At 43.0% G+C, this 22,963-nt stretch overlaps 1 protein-coding gene across 1 annotated transcript in view; it reads right to left on the reverse strand.

The window, feature by feature from the left end:
- Fkbp9 (FKBP prolyl isomerase 9) overlaps nucleotides 1-22,963 on the reverse strand; it is a 48,612-nt gene that overhangs the window by 7,402 nt on the left and 18,247 nt on the right. Inside the window, exons 4-7 of the mRNA XM_021164364.3 lie at nucleotides 22,558-22,703; nucleotides 17,529-17,718; nucleotides 13,087-13,232; nucleotides 3,034-3,220 (exon numbers count right to left, since the gene is read on the reverse strand). Coding sequence (XP_021020023.1) covers nucleotides 3,034-3,220; nucleotides 13,087-13,232; nucleotides 17,529-17,718; nucleotides 22,558-22,703 — 669 coding nt within the window. The remainder of the gene's footprint in view (nucleotides 1-3,033; nucleotides 3,221-13,086; nucleotides 13,233-17,528; nucleotides 17,719-22,557; nucleotides 22,704-22,963) is intronic.

The raw sequence follows: 22,963 nt of genomic DNA on the forward strand, positions 1-22,963 counted from the left end.
AAAGTGTCTCAGTAAGAGCCAGCCCCAGACAAGCCTGTAAGGCATTTTCTTTCTTTTTTTTTTATTTAGGTATTTTCTTCATTTACATTTCCAATGCTATCCCAAAAGTCCCCCCATGCCCTCCCCCCACACACACTCCCCTACCCACCCATTCCCACATCTTGGCCCTGGCGTTCCTCTGTACTAAGGCATATAAAGTTTTCAAGACCAATGGGCCTCTCTTTCCACTGATGGCTGACTAGGCCATCTTCTGATACATATGCAGCTAGAGGCACGAGCTCCGGGAGGTACTGGTTAGTTCATATTGTTGTTCCACCTATAGGGTTGCAGACCCCTTTAGCTCCTTGGTTACTTTCTCTAGCTCCTCCATTGGGGGCCCTATGATCCATCCTAAGGCATTTTCTTAATTAGGGATTGACAGGAGTGGGCCCAGCCCATTGAGGGATATATCATCCTGGGCAGGTGGTCCTGGGTTCTTTAAGAAAGCAGACTGAGCAAGTCATGGGAGACCAAGCCAATAAGCAGCACCAATCCACCAACGACTGTTGGGACCATGAACATCCTTGCACCCATAGATCTCCAGGGAACCCAGGAATGTTAAGCACACAAATTGTCTTTCAAAGGTAAGGACATAACCTGTTTTTCCAGAAAGCTGGGACCTGGAAGTGATTAAACAGCCTGGTGACCTGTGTTATCTGTTGGGCCAGGCCATATCAAATTCATACAACCACGACCAGAGGTGGCTAATTATCTAAATGACCTTTATAGCCAGAGGTTCCCCCAAGCTCCCACAACCATGACCAGAGGTGGTTAATAGCCCAAATAACCTCTACATTATCTGTATGACTGAGAGCAGGCTACAGCCCATCCTAGGCCCTTAAGCTAGTCCAGGGAGCATACCTCTAAAACCCAACTTCTTGGAAGAAATGACAAGTTCCTGAGTTAAGTTTCAATGTAGTTACACCTCCTTGTGCAGCAGGGATTGTATGACACCAAGAAACTTTTCTCCAAATTATACTGTGTTTAAATTTGTTTTGAATAAACCCTCTGGTATTAGACTCCCTGAAGTCTTGATCCGGGTTGATGAAGTCATTCTGAACCAAGTTTTCATCGTCATCTCTTTGTGGTTTACTTCCCTGCCTGAATACCCGCAGAGTTGTCCTCAAATGGTCTCTGCATCAGCTCCTGCCTCCAGGTTCCTGCCCTGTCTGAGTTCCTGTCTGGACTTCCTTCGATGATGAACAGTGATATGGAAGTGTAAGTCAAATAAATCCTTTCCTCCCCAACTTGCTTTGGTTATGGTGTTTCATCACAGCAGTAGATAAGAGAAGCAGCTACCCCTTGCCTTGATGACAAGCACCCACACCAGTGAACTGGTTGTGTTGATTGTACCCAGGTAGGGTTTGAGGTGGCACCAAGAAGGTGGGTGCCTACCATCCTTCCCATAATTCCTTTATTTGGAATCTTACACACACACACAAAGACCAGCAAGGATGTGTGGCCACTGCTCTTGTCTGTGGATTTACAGGTAAAACAAATGACTCTCTTTATCATTTAGCAATTTTATCTTAAGGTTTATCTTAAAAAGAAGGTTCCCTGCATCCTGTGGCTCCTGCTCCATAAGAAGACGGTGACTCCACCAAACATATCAGAGGGCAGGACATCTGATCTCTGCCTCTCAGACATGTGTATCCTACACAGACAAGAAGGAATTTCTTTGTCTCCCAGCCCCATTTCCCCATTCTTGGTCTGAGCAGCAGAACAGAGACAGGAGCGCTGACTGCTGGGCCATTTTCACATGCATGAGCTCTCTCATCCTTCCCACTGCCTCTGAATACTTCTCACACCCAGTGGCTGGGATCGCTCTGCAAGGTCTGTTGTTAAGCCTCTCTGTGAATCAGGGCCCCTAAGGTTACAATCCTAAAATGTGCTATCTTTCCCTCCACGTTTTAACATCTCTGTGATTATGACTGACTGACTGGGCAAAACTTCTGTGGTTTTAGAGGTGCATAAAATAGTACTTCTAATAATAAGAGGGTTTTGGATTTTGATGAAATAACACTGAATGTGCCACCGCTTGCAGGACCTCATAGTCCAAAGCCAGACTCCGAGCTAGAGGGCAAAGTGACCGGTAAAGGAGAGGCTCCGGGACAATCAGCTCTCCAACTCTGGACTCAGACACCTAAATCAGGCTCAGCCCATCAGTGGATGTTCTTAGACAAAAATATAAAGTCTGAAAATGACTCTTTCCCAGAGAAGACTGATTCAATTTCCAGACACACTTGAGACTCGGAGTCACAGGAAGCAAACTTGTTTTTACATTATTTTTTATGATTTTCAGGTTTATTTCTATCAACTAACATTTATTATATGATCCTTTAGTGCTACAGATACTCTGGGGAAAACTATGAATAAGAAATAGGAAAAACTACGAATAAGAAATCAGGTATCTCTAAAATATTCAGATCATAACAGACACAAAAGTAACTTAAGGCTGCGGGGGGGGGGGGGGGGAGAGTTAGGCGACTTTAGAAGCAGGAGGAGTTTCCTCCCAGGATGTGTTTGAAAACAGGAAGGACATATAAGTGGGGACAAAAGCCAAGAGGCCAAGCAACCTGTGCAGGGTGGGACGCAGCGCTGAAACTGTCTAGGACAAAGAAAGCAGAGCCCCTGTAGCAGACCTTGACACCGGTTCTTACTATGTATCTCTCACTATGTATCCATGTTTGCCTCTGGCTTTCTGTCTCCTTTTGCAGCTTCCTAAGCACTGGAATTATGGGTGTTTGTCCCTGCATCTGACTCCAAGGGTTTAGTTATTAAATATAGATCTGACTGAGAAAGAGAGTTCTGCCAGATAAGAAACAGTCTAGAGCAGGGAAGATCTGTGGCAGGAAACTCCTTAATAATGCGCTGAGCACAGAGAAGGCTTGCACTACACAATACGGAGGGTTGGACCAAACAACTCCCACCCAGCATCACAGTGGGAAGTACTACCAAAGGTTCCCTCCACATCTGGTTCCCAGATACCCTTACGTGGAGTCCAGCAGAGTCCCATCCAGGAGTGAGGCATTGTAGTGGTATTTGAGGTAATCCCCCTTCTTACTCAGCACCGAGCAGTCTGGAGGCTTGTAGTGGGAAGTGATGCTGATGGAATCCGAAGGGTTGTGAAAGTCAATCACGTGGATGTCGAACACCAGCACAGCTGAGCCAGGAATGCTCCCTAAAGGCAAGACCCAGGGAATCAATGAACACGCCCACCACAGTACACTCGCCTCCCCAGGACCAGCAGGTGGGTCTGGTAAGGAATACAGCGACCCACCCAGGTCCTTCTCAGACTCAGAGGTTCTTGAATGTTGGTACAGTTAAGAATTACTTATCCCTTACAGAGGGTTGAGCAGCAGCGGGCCAGGTGTCTGCATTTTTACCTGAATCCAAACAAGCCTGAGACCACTGGGAATGTCTCAGAAGGAGGATCAGGCCCTGACGCTTTGCTTTTAATTTGTCGTTCTGAGGCAGTGTCTCTCTGGGTATATACCTTTTGGGACTGGTTGGGGGTTGGTTTGGTTTGGTTTTGATTTTTATATACTGCAAAGATGGCAAATTACATTATTTGATTTTTTTTTTAACTTTCACATCATCAACATTTTTACATTTTTTTTTAAAAGACAGGGACTTATTGTGTAGACTACAAACCTCCAGATCACGTCCTGGTATAAAAGATCCCTGAATCAGCTTTCTACCCAGAGCGGCTCTTCCAAACTGACCCCTCATCAGCTACTGATAAAGTTAATAATGATAGATAAATCGCCTTTAGGGAGAGGCAAGACAGTTATAAGTCAGTGATGGGCAGAGCCACACACTTTGACCAGGCCTGCTTAGTTACACAAACCTCCTGCCCTCCTATACCTCAACCTCAGCCTCATGACAGAGCCACTGAACCATGGACCCATGGGAGGGGGTTCTCAGACTTCTTGATCTGTTTCTCTTCCCAACGTGACTACTCAGGATGAACCTCACTCCTCTGCTTTCCCTCAACTATTATCTCTTTCTGTGTCAATGGAAGAGGGAAAGTGGGAGCGGAATGGGGGTTGATAATATGTAGGGAGAGCAAGGGAGAGAGAAGGAAGATTGGCTGGGAGGCAGGGGCAATCTCTAGGATGTGCCAGAGATCTGCGATGGGCAGAAAGAGATGGGCTGAAAGGCCCCAGAGCATGTAAGGGGAACTCTAGCTGAGATTCCTAGCAATAGGGACATGGATTCTAAGGTGGCCACTTCCTGTAGCCAGGAAGGTTAAGGACAACAACCCACCCACAAAGCCTTCCACCCAAAATGTGTCCTGCCTACAAGATGTGCAGGAACAAAGAGAGGAGACTGAGGGGATGGGTAATCAATGACAACCTTAAATTGAGACCCATCCCATACGGCAAGAACCAGTCCCTGACTCTATTAATGATACTCCATTATGCTTGCAGACAAAAACCTAACGTAACTCTCTTCTGAGAGGCTCCACCCCACAGCCAATCAAAAGAGATGCAGAGACTCACATTCAAACAGTAGATAAAGTTTGGGAACTCTTATGGAAGAGTTGGGAGAAAGATTGAGGGACCCAAAGAGGACAGGGACTCCACAGGAAAACCAACAGAGTCAACTAAACTGGACCCTTGGGGCTCCCAGGGAATGAACAACTGTAACCTCCCCCCACGAGCCTGAAGCAGGCTGAGTCAGACCTTGACTTTGCTTACCACTAAGGAGATCACCTAGGGTGGAGCCTGCCTCCCTGGATCACTCTATTGTTCTGCCTCTGCCACTGCAGCTACCTGCTGGGAGTCGGCCTAGCTATTCCGGAGCCTACACGTGGTCACCTGCAGCTGGGCTCCAAGGATGATTTGGTGGGAATGGGCTTCCCCTCTCCTTTATAAAGCGTGTCCGCCATTAAAAATTGGAGTCTTGATCAGAATACTGTCTTGGCTCCATTTCTCTCTCTACCCGCCTAGATTCCCTCTTTTCTTTCAGTTCCAAAATGCCTCCCAGGCTCGAACCCAGACATGAGAGCTGCAGGTCGGCCCCAACAAACAACCAAACAGCAAGCATGGGCAGGAACCAGGCCCCCTGCACATATGTAGCAGATGAGCAGCTTGGACTTCATGCAGGTATCCCAAACAACTGGAGCAGGAGTTGTCCCTGAGCCTGTCACCTACCTGTCTGCAGATCTCACACCCCTAAGTGGACAACTTTGTCTGGCCTCAGTGGGAGAGGGTGTACCTACTCCGGCATCGACTTAATATGCTGGGTGGGAAGGTTGGGGAGGATAAAAAGGTGGGAAGTGAGGGTGGGGGATGTGAGGTGGAGGGGAGTGGGGAGTGAGGATGAGGGATGGCATGGGGGGGGGGGGGAACTACCCCTTGTAAGAGGAATGGGGGGAAGGACTTGCATGAGGAAGTACTAGGAGGAGAGGAAGGGCTGATATTGGGTTGTAAAGTGAATAAATAAATAAATTTAATTTTAAAAAGAATATTCATTAAAACACAGGAAAAAGAGAGAAAGAGACGTGCATACAGAGAGAGAGAGAGACTTTAAAATAGTTTCTGCAGTGGTAGGGAGACTGATGGTTGAGTTCCAGAGTTATCGTGGGCTATATAGAGAGACACTGTCTCAAAAATTAAAATTAGAAATGTCAGTGCCTGACCCTCAAGTCTGGATTCAGGTGAAAATGCCCAGACCTGGCCCGCTGCCACACAACACCCTGTACTAAGTAATTCTCATCTGCTCCAATGTTCAAGAACCTCTGAGCTTGAGAGGGACCAGGAAATGTTTTTCCTAGGTGACTATTTAAAAAAACTATGGCTGGGCATGGTGGCTCATGACTTTAATCCCAGAACTCAGGATGCAGGGGCAGGTGGATCTCTGTAATTTCTAGATCAGCCTGGTCTACAAAGTGACTTCAGGCCAGTCAGAGGTACACTGTGTGAAAAAAACAAGAGAAAGGATGATTATGTTAATGGCATGTGATTAACTTAACCTTTCTCAGACCTAGATGCCTAAGTAGGCAGATACTAAACTTGATTAAGATGAATAAAATGACCCCTTGGGAAACAGGGTCTGCTGCTACAGGAGAAAATGGAATTAATTCCAGACCAGCGCATTACTGGGATCTGCCACCAGCTCACCAAGCACTCTGCTGATGACTAAGTCAACATCTTTGACACAAACATCTTGATGAGCTGAGAACAGATGCACACCCACTCAGTGAGTACCATATTAACTCCAGGCTGGCTTGTCAGCTTCTAGGAAGTTAATGTGGCTCAGTCTCCCAGGTGCCTTGTTAATGCAAAGACAAGCATGCTAGTGTGCCCATCAGTGAGGATCCAGGCTGTGCGTGGGCAGAGTTATTGCTTCTCTTGTTTCCTGATAGAATCCCAACACCTAAGCAGAATACGGGCTTCAGATTACTCAATGCATCTTTGATGGACCAGCAAATGGAGTCTGTTAGCCTATAAAAGCAGAGAACGGAGCTTGAACACAAGACAGAGTCTTGAGCCCAAAAGGGGCCAGCAAGGCAGACACAAAAGGCTGCTGGCAGCCTGGCTGTGAAGAAAACTCTCCCACTTCCTGGTCCTCACTAATTTGCCCTCAAGCTCTCTGGAAGTTCTGGTTTGAGTTCTCAATTCACTACATAAGGAAACCAGCAATTCATTGGAAAATGGGGACTTACCCTATGATACAGACTCGTAATAAAGCTTTGGGTCTAATTGTGGCTCCATTCTGTGGCCTTAAGCAAATTGTTCCACTTTTGTAGGTCTTGTTCTCTTATCTGAACAGTGATTATAGTAACCCTTTCTTCTGTGTATGTTCATATGGGCACCATCCACTTTTCCTTCCTTCCTTCCTTCCTTCCTTCCTTCCATTCTTTTTATTTTTTTTTAAAGACAGGATCCTCCAGCCAACAATGCTCACACATATATAACAAATGCATATATACAACCTCCATGCACATGTGCACACACATATACAACACATGCAACATCTAGTAGGTATGCATGCCCATACACATATACAACAACACACACATACAGTCCCAGATACAAGTGGGTAAAATAGCAATTATTTTCCTCACTCTCTTCTAAAAAGTATGGAAAAGACAGTTTGGGAGAATAGAAAACCACAGGGAAGTTCACTTCTATAACAAGAGACCCACCCCTCAACACGTAAACACACATAAGAATCTAAATTCCTGAGCTGTCCTCACAGAACATGCCAGGTGGCAGAGAAAACCAGAACATCTGGAAGTCTTATTCTGCTTTTACTAACCCTAGAGGTGAAACAGCTTCAACAAAACAAAATGTCGGCAGAGTCTGTGACCACCACGAGAGGGTCACTGTTGCCATAGATTTTACAGAGATCCTGTTAGTGCCTGGCACTCCAGTGTGCTGAAAGGAAGCCACAAGCTAAGCGTATCTGCTTCCTCACCTGTTTCTAGGCCAGTGCTCCAGGGATCACCATGAAGTCCTATGTAACCCTCCCAAAAGCCACTGCATGCTAACCCAGAGGAGCCCTCCCCTACTATAACGTGGGATTCAGGATGGAGCAGTCTCTTCGGATATTTCCCAAAGCACCATTTAATTCTGTGTGGAGCTCAGTCTCATACTTGATGGACAGCCAAAAGGAAAAAAAAAAAACTTTAAACAAATGGTTTTTATCAGTGTGTTTTTGTTTTGTTTTGTGTTGTGTTGTTTTAAAGGCAGGAAGGATTATTCTTCAAGTCATAATGAAATAAGAATGCTCAGAAACTATCCACCTCTGTACGGTTGGCCAGAACTAAAACCTGGCACAGTATAAAACAGTAGCATCAAAACTCTAAACAGCCGGGCGATGGTGGTGCACACCTTTAATACCAGCACTTGGGAGGCAAAGGCAGGCTGATTTCTGAGTTCGAGGCCAGCCTGGTTTACAGAGTGAGTTCCAGGATAGCCAGGGCTACACAGAGAAACCCTGTCTCAAAAAATCAGAAAAAAAAAATTATAAAACTCTAAACAGGACACAAAGCAAAGACTATTTTACATATTTATTCATTTATTCATTTCATTGTCCATCCATCCATCCATCCATTCATTCATTTCATTACTGAGGAATGAAGCCAGAGCCTCATAGATGCTATGCAAATATTTTACCACTGCATAAATACCTCATCTTTTTTCTTTTCTTTTCTTCTCTATTCTTTTCTTTTCTTTTTCCTCCTCCTCTTTCTTCCTCTCTCCCTAGACATTGGTTTCTCTCTCCTTTCTTTTTTAGGAGAGGGTCTCTTGTAGCCCAGGTTGGCCTCAAAGTTATTACTTAGTTAAGTTTAATGGTTTAAATATTTGGTCCCCAGTGGGTGAAAGTGTTTGAGATGGATTAGGAGGTATGGACTTGTTGGAAGATGTACAAGAGGCAGTCTTTAAGGTCTCAAAGGTCCATGATATTCCTAGTTAGTCCTTAGTGCCTCCTACTTACAGATCTAAGCTCTTAGCTGTTCATGGCATCATGCCTTTGCACTGTCATAATGGACTACAACCCTCTGAAACTGTAAGCCCCAAATAAACTCTTCTAGAGTTGCCTTGGTCATTAATGCCTTATCACAGCAATAGATCATAACTATGGCAGGGAAGATGGCCTTAAACTCCATAGCCTCCTGCCCCCTGCCCCCTGCCCCCTGCCCCCTGCCCCCTGCCCCCTGCCCCCTGCCCCCTGCCTCTGCCTCTGAGTACTAAGATCACAGCATGCATTACCACACCTGGCTCCAGCTCATACTCCTTAAGCTTTTATGGTCCAGAAAACCAGAAATTTAAATCAGAGAGGAAAAGCCACTTCTCAGTTGTACCCTCTAGTTTCTAATAAGATTGATGTGTCTTGGATCCTCTCTGAGGAAACCTCCAGGAAAAAAATTCCCAAGATCCACATTTTATGTGAATAGAAATCAGAAGAGGGTAGACAAAGTGAGCATATTCAGCCAATAAGATCAGTTAGAATTCCAGTAGCAAAAGGAATATAAAACTATGTCAATGACCATTATCAAATTTTCCTAAGAAAATCTAAGCACGTCAGCAAAAAAATAATTCAAGAGAAAAAAATAATGGAAAAATAGTTTTAAATATTAAATACTATGCAGCTATTAAAAAATATCATTGATAGGCTGGAGAGATGGCTTGGCTACTAAAAGCTAGACGTACAAGCAAAATTTTATATGTGACATATAAAACTGTTCACACAAACTGGGTGAAGAGAGGAAGTACAGCACACTATGATGAGAAGGTGACCTCGTTTTCAGTAGGAATAAGATAGTAGGGACTTCTTTATTTTTCTTCTCTGTCTTTGAGAAAGGGCCTACCCTATGTAGCCCAGGCTGGTCTTCAACTTTCAATTGCCCTGCCTCCACCTTCCTAAAGCCACAGATATAGGCAAGTACCCTATACTTAGTACATACATTTCTTTTTAACTTACACACAAACCCTACACACATATCCAAAAGTACAGAAATATCTACCACTGGAATAAAAATTTACTACAAATTTAGGGGCTTGAAACCACAAAAACTGGGCTAAGGATGAAGCCCAGTAGTAAAGCACACTTGCCTAGGATATACAGGGCCCTAAGTTCTGTGCCCAGGGGAGGGGAGGGGAGGGGAGGGGAGGGGAGGGGAGGGGAGGGGAGGGGAGGGGAGGGGAGGGGAGGGGAGGGGAGGGAAGGGAAGGGAAGGGAAGGGAAGGGAAGGGAAGGGAAGGGAAGGGAAGGGAAGGGAAGGGAAGGGAAGGGAAGGGAAGGGAAGGGAAGGGAAGGGAAGGGAAGGGAAGGGAAGGGGGAGATACAGAATCGGTGGGAGGTAACAGGACAAGGTAGGAAGAAGACAAGCAAACAGACACAGTTCTGGAAGTCAGCAGGGACATAGTTTAAAGGCACTGGCAGGGTGTGCTCCTTTTGTTTCCCCTGACCAAAGGCAATCTGCATCATGACCATGGTCCCTTCCTCAGTCTAAATGAAGTGTATTACCTTCTCCCAGAGCTAACATCCTGACTCCTTCAAAGACCCTCAAAGCATCTCAGGGCCATCTGGATAATGGGAACACTATTCCTGCTTCAAGGTCCTTAATCACACCAGCAAATACCTCTTTCTTTTTTTTTAATATCATGGAAGTTTTAAATACATTTTTAATAAGCATATATTCACAGATACACGGACATTTTTGATGTGCTGTGCTTACTCAGTAGCATTAACTTCTGGTGGTGTGATTTAGGGAGACTTGGAGGTATTATTTATCATTCTAGTTTGTTTGTTTTTTTTAACTCCTAAAGCTAACAGATATTATTTGCATCTGTTTTGTCCATTGTTTGTTTGTTTTTATTTGTTTTGTTTTGTTTTTGAAACAAGGTCCCATTTAGCTCAGGCTAGCCTCAAATTCTTTATGTAGCCAACAATGACCTTGGTTTCCTGACTCTTCTGCTTCCACCTCCATAGTGTTGGGACTGCAGGCCTGTTCCACCACACTGAGCTCTTTCTACAACCTTTTAAAGATAGTTTTCTCTTAAGGTGACAAAAGTGTTCAGAGGATTAAGGTGATTACTACAAAACTCATTACATTTACTAATGTTGCTGAATTGTACAGCTAAAGGAGGGGGGATTTCTTAATGTGAAAATAAAAAACAAAAGGGGGTGAAGTTACACTTACTTTCAACCACCTTAATTAAAATAAATAAAGAGATACAAAGGCAGCTAAAATACAGTAAATGTTGGGGCTGGAAAGATGGTTCATCAGTAAAGAACACTGGCTGCTCTTCCAGAGGAACCAAGGTTCAGCTCCCAGCACCCACACAGCAGCTCACAACTGTCTGTGACTCCAGTTCCAAGGGATCCAGTGTCCTCTTCTGGCCTCTTCAGACACTACACACCCTCAGTACCCTTACATACATGCAGGGAAAATATTCATACATGTAAAATTAACATAAAAATTATTTAACATATATACTGGCTAGTTTTGTGTCAACTTGACACAGCTGGAGTCATTTTCTCAATTAGAGATCAAGGGGGAAAGGCCCCTTTTGGGTGGGACCATTTCTGGGCTGGTAGTCTTGGGTTCTATAAGAGAGCAGGCTGAGCAAGCCAGGGGAGGCAAGCCAGTAAAGAACATCCCTCCATGGCCTTTGCATCAGCTCCTGCTTTCTGACCTGCTTGAGTTCCAGTCCTGACTTCCTTTGGTGATGAACAGCAGTATGGAAGTGTAAGCCGAATAAACCCTTTCCTCCCCAACTTGCTTCTTGGTCATGATGTTTGTACAGGAATAGAAACCCTGACTAAGACAAATTGGTACCAGGAGTGGGGTATTCCTGTGTCAACCTGACCATGTTTTGGGGAGGACTGTGGAAGGACTTTGGAACGTTGGGCTTGAATATCCATTCATTGTTAAGAGCTCTGTCAGATGTTTTGTAGGAGCTTGGAAGATATGTTGAGAACAGTTCAGAAGATGGAGGCCTGGCTTGTGAAATTTCAGAGGGAAAATTAAAGACTCTTTTCAGGGTCATTGCTGTTTTGATTGTGAAGATTCTGTAGTTCTGGTTAGCTGGGGCTGAAGAATCAGCTGTGATTAACAAGATACCAGAACTACTAAAGCAAAAATTTTGCATTACTGGGACTATTGATGCTGGTTAGCTGGAGCTAAGAAATTATCGGTGATTAAAAAGAGACCAGCATCATTGAGGTGACATCTTCTGGGAAGTGTTTTCTGAAAGTACAAAGAGGCTGTGTTCCGGAGATAGCCAAGGTTGCACTCCTGCTGCAGCGGGACTTGATAATATGTAAGGGTCACCCAGGTGGTACTGGTTTTGAAGGCATGAAGGGGTCATGCAGAGCAGCTGAGGCTCAGCACTGTGAGAGGGCATGGAAGGCCATTGGCGAAGGTGCAGCCTCAGTTGCAATTGAAGGCCCAGGACTGAAGGGTATTCACGCAGTGTTTTGGAGATGCCAGTACCATGAGATGACCACAAAGAGCAGCAGCAGCAGTGGAGTACAGGCATCTGGAGCCTAGAGGACGACTCGTGTGCTACAAAGGGCATGGCTGGAGAAGTGACCCAAGCCCTTGGAGGAGCCCAGAAGATCGTGAGTTGGATCCCAGACATTGGACGGTTGGAGATTGATTTTTGCTTTTGATTGTGACTATGCCCTGATATTTTCCCTCTTGAAGGAAAAAACTGTTTTAGTGGAGCCCACAGTTAAGAGACTTTTAATTGTAAAAAGACTTTGAATTTTAAAAGAGATGGATATTTTAAAGAGATTGAAATTTTAAGAATATGTAAAGACTGTGGGACTTTTAAAGTTATTTAGATCTTGGGGATGAGTAAGAATGTAAGGGTTGAGGCTTACTAGTGATGTGTTTGTGTGTCAAGTTGACAAGGGGTCAATTATACTGGCTAGTTTTGTGTCAACTTGACACAGCTGGAGTTACCACAGAGAAAGGAGCTTCAGTTGAGGAGATGCCTCCATGAGATCCAACTGTAAGGCATTTTCTCAATTAGTGATCAAGGGGGAAAGGCCCCTTGTGGGTGGGACCATCTCTGGGCTGGTAGTCTTGGGTTCTATAAGAGAGCAGGCTGAGCAAGCCAGGGGAGGCAAGCCAGTAAAGAACATCCCTCCATGGCCTCTACATCAGCTCCTGCTTTCTGACCTGCTTGAGTTCCAGTCCTGACTTCCTTTGGTGATGAACAGCAATATGGAAGTGTAAGCCGAATAAACCCTTTCCTCCCCAACTTGCTTCTTGGTCATGATGTTTGTGCAGGAATAGAAACCCTGACTAAGACAACATATATAGTAAAATATTAAGACTTGGTAAAACAAGGTAGAATTCACCGTGCAATTCTTTCATTAGTGACACAGATTTTACATTGGTCAGAAAGAAAAGGGATATGGGGATGGGAAGCTGTTGCAAACCAACAGCTCTAGAAATGAAAAACATCAGTGGGACAGAGTTTTCTGCTGGATTTAGACTCCCTGTTTTGTGTCTAGAAGTACTGAGCTGAGCAGTGTGGAAGTAGCCAGTTAGTAAGGAGAGCGAGCAATACACACCTCTGCCTTCTTCTCCATAGCCCAGGTGAGGAGGAACCACAATCCTTCGCCTCTCTCCAATGCAGACACCAAGTAAGCCTTCATCCATCCCAGGAATCACATAGCCCTGCCCAATGTATGTGTCAAAGGTGTGGTTCCGTGAATAGCTAAGACAGAAGAAGGAAAAGATGAGGTCATTCATAAGGGACACACACAGCTGGGGAAATTACTCAGAATCCCGATGCCAAAGGCCACAGGTAACTCCACACCCCAGAGCAGCTCAACCATAGAATCTGAGGACACAGCCCCTGGAATGGGGAACACATGAGCATCTGCAGGAACAGCACATTGTACTTACTATCTGAATGGTCACATGGTAAAAGGGGTGTGGGTGTGAGACGCAGCCAAACAATGCAGCTGATGGGCGTTGCCTCATCTCCTTCCCAGTTAGTTCCCTATCTGCCCCTGGTATTCACATACTTGTATTTCCTCCCTCACCCTTCCTTACCTAACCTAAGCACAAACACTACTAGTCTTACTCTGATTTTTCCCTTCCTACTCACACCCACAGCTCATGTGTGCAGAGTACTATTCATGTTTCCTACTTCCTAAAATAACTAATGTCTAAAGGATTGTGTTTTGTTGCAATTTCATAGTGAGCCTTCCCTTTGACAGGCATTGTCTGGGGAGCTCATGTTCAACTCTGCAAAAGTCTGGGACTGAGCCACCCTAGCAGACAAAAGTGACACATCAGGGACACCTCAGGGACACCTCAGTGACTGAAGCCCAACCCCTTCTCTTGAGCACAGCAAACACTTCCACTGGCAAGATAACAAAACCCAGTGTAAAATAAAACAACATAAAGACTGTGTAAAATAAATACAACCTGACTCCAACAAAAATTACTAATTCCATAGGATGGCCTACAAAGTAAATTAGATGAAATCCCAGGAAAGAATTCAAAAGAATAATTATAAATATATTCAAGGAAATCAAACAGAACACAAACTCAGGGATTGACTGAGAGAGAATAAAAAGAAACAAAGAACATGAGGAAGTCAATACAGCATGTAATAAATTAATATTATAATAATTTAATAAAGAGAAACCCTGAATAGCTAGAGATGGCTCAGAAGTTAAGACAGAGACAGTTCAGTTCCCAACACCCAGGCCAGCAGCCTAAACCTTCCTGTACCTCCAGCTCCGTGGGGTTGTGACCACTGTTGACAGCTGTCCTTGTGTGTACATAATGTATGTACAGACATAAATACATACATATGTTTTCTAAAATACTAGAAAAAAATCCAAACTGAAAAACTGGAAATGAACATCTCAATATAAGTTGGAGAGACCGATCAGCAGACTGTATCAAGAGGAAGACAGATTATTGAAGCCTGAAAACAGGGTGGGGGAATTGGAATATTCAGACAATATCAAAGATAGATCAAGTAATAGAGCATGAATAGAACATTCGAGATATGTGGAACATAATTTAAAAGCCAAATCTAGGCACAAGAAAAGAAGAACTTCAAGTTCAAGGCATAGCATATTATTTTCAATAAAATCATAGCAGAAATTTTCCCAACTCTAAGGGGGAAAATACCCAGAAATTGGCACCTAACATACCAATAAGACAAGACCAGACAACTTTCTCATGCTGTATTATAGTCAAAATACTAAATATATAGAACAAACTTTAAATGTCAGCAGAGAAAATATTTTCAACAAATCAACCATAAAAGGATTAATTTCTTCATATCAATAAGAAAATGACAAATTACAATGCCATTAATATAAAAATAGGGGAAAATAATAATAAAAGATTTCCAAATAAATATACAGAAACAATAACCATCAAAGAACTTCAGATTAAAACCTTAAGTATGATTTTTCTCTTGAAAGTTAACAAAGCTTTGTTTCGTCGTATGATTTGAGACCAAGCTAGCATAAAAACTTAAGACAATCCTCCTGCCTCAGCCTTCCAAGTGCTAGGACTGAAGACATAAGCAACCACATTTGGGTCTTACTTCTAAATGATACCCAGAGAATGCTATCAAAAGAGGGTGGAAAAGGGAAAGCAGTGTAATTCCATTTGAATTAGGAATACATTAAAATTAAATATATATATATATATATATATATATATATATATATATATATATATATATTTAAGCTTTGACCCAAAGATTCTTCTCAGAAATAATATTATACTTGAAAACCTGGGCAAAAAAAAAAAAAAAATCACTACAACTCTTTTTAAATGTCAAAAGGTAGGAAAACCATAAATGGCCCTCAAAAAAGATTGATTGTATAAGTTTAGGCCCAAATCTATACAATGGGATATTATATTGGTTAGAACGGATGAGATTCCACTGCACTCAAGTGGAAAACTACTAAAAACCTGCAGAAACAGTAGTTCCATCGTGTGGACAGAAATCCAGTATGCCCAAAAAATGATCTCTCCACCTTCTTCCCTCCTTCCCTTCCTCCCTCCCTTACTGCCTTCAACAGGGCCATCCCCATGTTGCCTAGGCTAGCTTCTAATACCAGAGCTCAAGTAATCCTCTTGTCTCAACCTCCCAAGTAGCTGGGAACACAGGCACATACCACTCTGCCAGGCTGAAATGGTCTTTAATTAGAAATGTAATCCCAAGGAATAAAGGATAGAAGCAAGCTGAAATGTAAAAAAGTCATAACAAACATGCACTAAGAAGATTTTTCTTTGTAACAGAAAAGTATAAAGACAAGTCAAATGCAATAGGATGATGATATAAACACTTTATACCTGCCCAGTGGGAAACTACACAGATGTGAAAACTAAAGGAGTTCTCTCAATGCAGCAATGTGGAAAACTTTCCTATCAGGGAACAAAATTATATGTAAAGTATATAATCTTTTATGACATGTTATAAACATACATACACACAGAGACATACCATATCCATAAGCTATAAAATAAAAGGAAAGGAATTAAAGCAACATCGGCATCTGCTTGCATTTATATTAAAACACACACACACTCACACACACACACTCACATTGGATGATAACTAAAGCGTTCAAGCTATATGAAGGGATGTGTACCTGTAATCCTAGAATTTGTAATTCAAAACCAGTCTGAGCTACATAGGAATACCTGATCTCAAGAAAGAAAAAAAAAAAAAAGAAATCTTAAAGGCTTAGGTTATAGCTCAGTGTGAGACCATGGGGTTCAATCCCAAACTATAAACTTTTAAAAGGATGAACTGAGGAAGGAGAGAAATAAAAGAGGAGGAGGAGAAGGAGGAGGAGGAAAAAGAGAGAAACTTATAAAAATGGTTCAACTGGGGATAGAGAGGTGACTCAGCAGTTAAGAGTACTTGTTGCTCTTGCAGAGGACCAAGTTCAGTTCTCAGCACCCACAGGGTGGCTCACGACCATACATAACTCTAGTTCCAAGAGATCCAATACATTCTGTCCTCTGTGAACATCAGGTACACATGACGTGCACATATATAAATGCAGGCAAAACACTCATATACATAAAATAAATGAGTATTAATTAATTAATTAAAATAAGTAGCTAACTCTAACGAATAAATCAAGTGAAGCAAAGACAGGCATGTTGACTATCTTAATTTACTACTTAGTTTTATTTTGAACCATGTGAATACTGTTTTTCATAAGAAAAAAATTAATTAAAAATATAAGAGATCTTAAGAATAAGAAAGTGTTATCCCAATTAAAAAAGTAGTATAGGAAAAAATCCCTCTCTGCTGCTTTGGATGGGTAAACAAATTAGAAGTCTATTACCTCAGAGACATGGCGGCTCTGTCACTACATGTCTATAAGAAGCTAAAGGCGTGGCTTCCAAACTAGCATGCCACCTGAATAAACAAGACATGCCATAGCTTGCCACCCGCATTGTGCACTAAAGCCAGCTGTGGAATTGCTGAGGAAGAGGCAGAGTAATTAGCCTCTTCGGCACGCATTCACCAGGGAGTGGAATGCACTCAGCTGTCTTCAGCTTTTACACAGCACTTCTAATACCTTAACTCAACCATCATGGAGAATGTGTTGAAACAAGGAATAAACTGAAGCTGATATTCAGGAATAAACTGAAGCTGATATTCAGAGAGCTCCAACGCAATCCAACATCAGGAAGCTAGGGCAGCAGTGATAGGCTCTTTGTCCACTGTATCTCTTCAACTCACTCTGACCACTCCACATCCTAGAGTCCGCAATGGGATTCAGAGTGGGGAAGAGAACAATGGGTGTCTAGGAATATAAATTCCTCCTGTTTCCTAAACCATCTTAACCATGACACCCTGGTAACCACCTTGGAACAAACTCAGCGTCTGAAAACAGAGATCTGTACTGATGACTAAAATGAGTCAGGATTGATGGTATATTTTGACCGTGGCCAACCATAGTTAGACATCACTTAGGCAGATGCCCTCGTGAGTGAACAGTAGCTTCCTTACCTGGAGTCAAAGAGAGTGCCGTCCAGAAGTGTGCCGTTGTAATGATATCTGAGGAAGTCCCCACTCTGACTTCTCCTCTCACAGTTCTCAGGGACCACCTTATTCTCAATGGAAATGGTATCCTTGGGGTTATGGAGGTCCAACAATGCAACATCAAAGACTAGGGACGCCTGCCCTGGGATGTCCTTTCCTGGAGTGAAATGGAAAAACAATTCATTCCAGACACAAAATTTAGGAAGTGCTTTAAGCACCACTCATGCCATCTCTGCTGGTGTTCCTCATTCCTTGAAGTTTTCAAGCCAAGGAAACAAACGCTCTGCTCTCCATGTTGTGTAACTACAGTGTCTCACGCTAATGTCTAACTGTGGGCATCGCATAATGCAAATTCCAAACCTCTCTCTGGAAAATCCTATATGTTCATGTTCTTTAAAACCAAGAGCCTCATTTTTTAAATGTTTTTTATCCAAAATGAGCTGTTAATAAACAGAGATTAGATAAAAAGTAAAAAATGATACACATAACCCATAAGTTATGGGTCTTTACATATTTTCTATCTCATTTCTGCATGGTGCTGTTTCTCTTGGATATTTCTAGGGTGAGACACATTAGATAGAGCCTACCCTCTGTATTTATGGGTTCTACATCTATGGAGTCAACCAATCTCAGAGCAAAAATATTCAAGACAAAAAGTTTCATCTGTAAAATGAAACATGGTGGCACACAAGTGTAATTTCAGCACTAGGGAGGTGAAAGTTAATGAGAATTCAAGGTCCCCCTCAGTTACATGAGTTCGAGCCCAGCCAGCACTAAAATAAATAATAAATAAATAAATGTTTTTATCTGTACTGAACACATACACTTCTATTTTTTTTCATCACTTCTAATTTTTTCACTAATCTCTAAACAATACAGAAAGACATTTTTTTTCTGGTTATTTGAGACAGGGTTTCTCAGTAGGCTTCACTGTCCTGGAACTCACTCTGTAGACTAGGCAGGTCTCAGAGATTCGCCTGCCTCTGCCTCCAGAGTGTTGTGATTAAAGGCATGCTCCACCACTGCACAGAGACAATTAGTTATGTATGCTGTATAGCAGTTTTCCCCCTGGAATTGAAACATTCCCTGTAGGCATGGGAAGATTCAGGAGGTTAAAAAAACAAAACTTGACAGATTTAATGCTTTTGAAAAAAAGAGAATAAAAGGGAGTTTCTTCAGCGTCTTCTAGATACATCAGGACTGAGGCACAAATGAACTCATAGAAGGTGACATCATGGGCAAGACCTGCACAGTTCAAACCAGAGAGCATCCTAGCACTGATTGGGGGAGTGAATGCCAAGTCCCACCTCGAATCAAGAAGCTATGTGCAACTGGTCCCTACTAAGAAAGGGGAAGCCAGTTTTCTCAAACGCACTGTTAGTGGTAATATCAACCACACTCCAGAGCACACCCCATGCCCAGGGGTAGCTGGTCCACACAAAATGCACTGCACACTCTGGGTCACACCCCACGCCCAGGGGTAGCTGGTCCACACAAAATGCACTGCATGGTTTTTGTTCACTGCTTGTTTTTCCTTCCTCCTCCTCCTCCTCCTCCTCCTCCTTCTTCTTCTTCTTCTTCTTCTTCTTCTTCTTCTTCTTCTTCTTCTTTTTTTTTTTTTGTAAGTTTGTTTTGATTTTTCTTTTTTGAGAGAGAAGGAACATGAAGTTGGGTGAGCAGGAAGATGGGGAGGAGTTGGAAGGAGCTGGGGAAAGGAAAAATATATGAACATATGTTGTATGGAAAAAAATGTTTGTAGAAAGGAAGTTTCTCTAATTTCTGTTTATTCACCTCGTACTGATAAAGATCAGACTCAGACTGTGCAGGTACACAGTGAGTGATCTACTACTGCCCTAGTCCCCCCAAAAATCAACTCAAGAGTGCAAATTTTCCTAGCATTAACATATCCTCACTGAATATTTTTGCAGCTTTCCTAAGATATAATTTATATACCACACAATTCAAATGTCCAAGGTATATGCTTTGATAGCTGAGCACAGTGAAGTATTACATAAATACATAGTATTTTAAGTGTTATTTTTAAATACATATGCACTAACTATCTACTTTAAAGAAATAAATGATTCCTTGTAGTAGGCTGGGAATCTTATTTTGTTATTTAAGTGATATCCAAAATATCCTGTCAGCACTTGGGAAGCTGAGTCTGGAGGATCAGCAGTTCAAAGCTAGCTTTGGCTACAAAGCAATATTTAAGAACTGAGGTGAATGTGCTTACATTAGCAAAGAATGAGACAATCGGAACATCAATAAGAATAATTTATGGCTAGGGAAAGGATTGAGGGACCCAAAGAGGACAGGGACTCCACAGGAAGACCAACAGAGTCAACCAACCTGGACTGAAACTGAACCACCAACCAAAAATTATACAAGGGCTGGACCTAGCCACCCCTCTACCCCTGCACATATGTAGCAAATGTGCAGTTTGATCTTCATGCAGGTCCCCCAGCAACTGGAGTGGGGGCTCACCCTGACTCTATTGCCTGCCTATGCATCCTCCTCTCCTAACTCGTCTGTCTTGTATGGCCTCAGTAGGAAGGGGTGTACCTAGTCCTGTAGTGACTTGAGGTGCCAGGGTGGGTTGGTTCCCTGAGAGGAACCTCCCCCTTCTCAGAGGTGAAGGGAAACAGAGGGAATAGGGGAAAGGCCATGAGGGTGGGGTATGGGGGACTGGGAAAAAGGGGGACTGCAATCAGAATATAAAGTGAAAAAATAAATAAATCCATGAGATAAAAGATTTTAAAAGAATAATTATATCTTTCAGAGACAAGAAGTAAGACACATTTGTGGTGATTTTCAAACTGTTTCTCTTTAGTATCTTTAGTAGGGTACTCGAATGCCCGACTCTGAAGAAACAGTATGCAGGACTGGGTTTGTAGTCAGAAGGATAGCACATTTTGCATGCACAAGACCCTAAGTTTGATCACAAGCACCGACAAATAAAAATAACCCATTATAGAGGTTTGAATGAGAAAGCCCCACCCTATAGTCTCAGACATTTGAACATAACCTCCCAAGTTAGTAATACTCCCAAGCTGGTAATACTGTTCAGGAGGTTTAGGCCGTAAAGCCTTAGAGTAGTCCATCCCTGGGACCCGACTTTGAGATTAAAGGCCTCACACCTTCCAGTTGCCTCTCTGACTTTGGAAATGCATTGGAAGAGGTGAGTTCTCACTTCACTCGTCGTACCACACCTGCTGCTTATTGCCACGATGAACTCTTATTCCCTGGATGATCTGTAAGCCCAAATAAACCCTTCCTTCTATCAGCTGCTTCTGGTCATAGTGTTTTATAGCAGCCACAGAGAAGTACAACCATAAGAGCTGTTTGCCGATCTCAAGCATGGAATATAAAACATGGACAGGCTGAGCCTCATCCCCTCAGCCTCCTCTCCCCTTTGCCCTACAGACCACAAAGGCAGAAAACAGTGTGGAAAATATTACATTGGTTATTGCTAAGTAGAATACCATTCAACTTCCTCAATAACACCATGTTTTCATTTGTATTCTTTTCTATCCTGTTTCTTTTTTTTTTTTTTTTTTTTTTTTTTTTTTGGTTTTTCGAGACAGGGTTTCTCTGTATAGCCCTGGCTGTCCTGGAACTCACTTTGTAGACCAGGCTGGCCTCGAACTCAGAAATCCGCCTGCCTCTGCCTCCCGAGTGCTGGGATTAAAGGCGTGCGCCACCACGCCCGGCTCTGTTTCTTTAAAATAGGTTCTTATTTACCAGGCTAGCCTTGAACTCACAATACTATGGCTCAGTCTGTCAACTGCTACTACAGGTGTATGCCACCACACCCTGCTCTCATTTCTATTCTTTACTCTATGTATACCTACTGCCTAAATACCTAAAGGTCTCTGTTGTATCCAACCATCAGTATGATTGAATTATGAAATTTAATATGGATAACTAATAAACCTTATTTATCAGTCAACACTCTACTTCTCTTCATAGGACACTAATTATTTTATTTTGCTTTCAAGACAGGGTCTTATGTGGCCGAGCTGGGCTCCAACTTACTGTGTAGCTGAAGATGACCTTGAACTCCTCATCTTCCTGTTCTCACCTCCCAGGTACTGAAATTAGACGTGTGCACCCCCATGTGCTGGGGATCAAGCCTGGGGCTTCATGAATGCTAGGCAGGAACTCTACCAACTCCATAATAGTCACAGCCAATGGTATGCTTTGAGTTTATTCAAGTAGAACACACACACTCATAGAGCTAACAGAGGAGGAAAGCTGGGAAATATATCAATTTAGACATCAGTGGCTTTACTTTGATGTTTATAGCTTCTTAAACTGTCTAGACCAAATCTTGCTTACAAATAAGAAAGTGAGAGAAGTTGGTGGCCGGGGCTGCAGCTGGCAAGGCAGGGAGGAACACAGCGCTTAGTATGAACACTGATGTCCATGAGCAAATGCAAGTCTAGACAGAAGATCATCCTGCCTAGCAGTGTCCAAAAGACCTCTCTGTAACGATAGAAACAAAGAGTGTTGTGGAGTAGCACAGAGCCCTTCGCAATGTGTGGCTCTCTCATACCAGAGATGTGAGGCTGTGGCCAGAACTGAATTTTAATATTAATTCATTTTTGTTTCAATGTAAACAACCACATTGTGGTAGCCAATGGCAACCATAGTTGTATTGTTGACCTAGAGCAAAAGGCAGGGTATTTTTCAGTGGACACAGATGAACTGATCACTACAGACAAAGGTAAAGACAATAAGGCTAGAGAGGTGCCTCAGAGATGGCCGAGGAGTAAAGAGCACTAGCTGCTCTGTCAGAAGACTTAGGTTGGGTTCCCAGCACCCACATACAGCAGCTCTCAACAGCCTGGCTCTCCAGCTCCAGGAGATCTGAACCTCTCTCCTGGCCCCTATGCACAATGCACTCATATACATGTACAGAGAAGCAGGCACACACACAAACTCACCAATGAAAAGAAACATACAAGAATGAATGAGGAAGAGAAGGACTTACCGTCTCCCTCCTCCCCGTAGGCCAGAAAAGGGGGGACTGTGATGATACGCTTCTCACCGACACACATGCCCAGCAGCCCTTTGTCCATTCCAGGGATCAGCCATCCAATCCCCACGTACGTGTCATAGGTTTTCATGCGATTATGGCTGAAAAACATCAAAGAGGAAGGAAGCAAGTTCCATACCATTCCTAACTCATCCCTTGGGATTTCTGTTTCCCAAATCTCAGATAAACACAAAGCCCACAGTCATCCCTAGGAGCAGGGTCTTATGTGGCCCAGCAGGCATATATCTCATTGTTAGGAAGAAATGAGAAGTTCCTATGGATACCGGCAGTCAACAGCTCTCCTACTCACTGAGCTCTCTGCCATTACAGAAAATCTCAGAGAGTTCCCTACTTTTTACCC

This window comes from Mus caroli, unplaced genomic scaffold (genome assembly GCF_978045245.1).
Source record: "Mus caroli unplaced genomic scaffold, Mus_caroli_1 scaffold_7, whole genome shotgun sequence".
Classification (NCBI taxonomy): domain Eukaryota; kingdom Metazoa; phylum Chordata; class Mammalia; order Rodentia; family Muridae; genus Mus; species Mus caroli.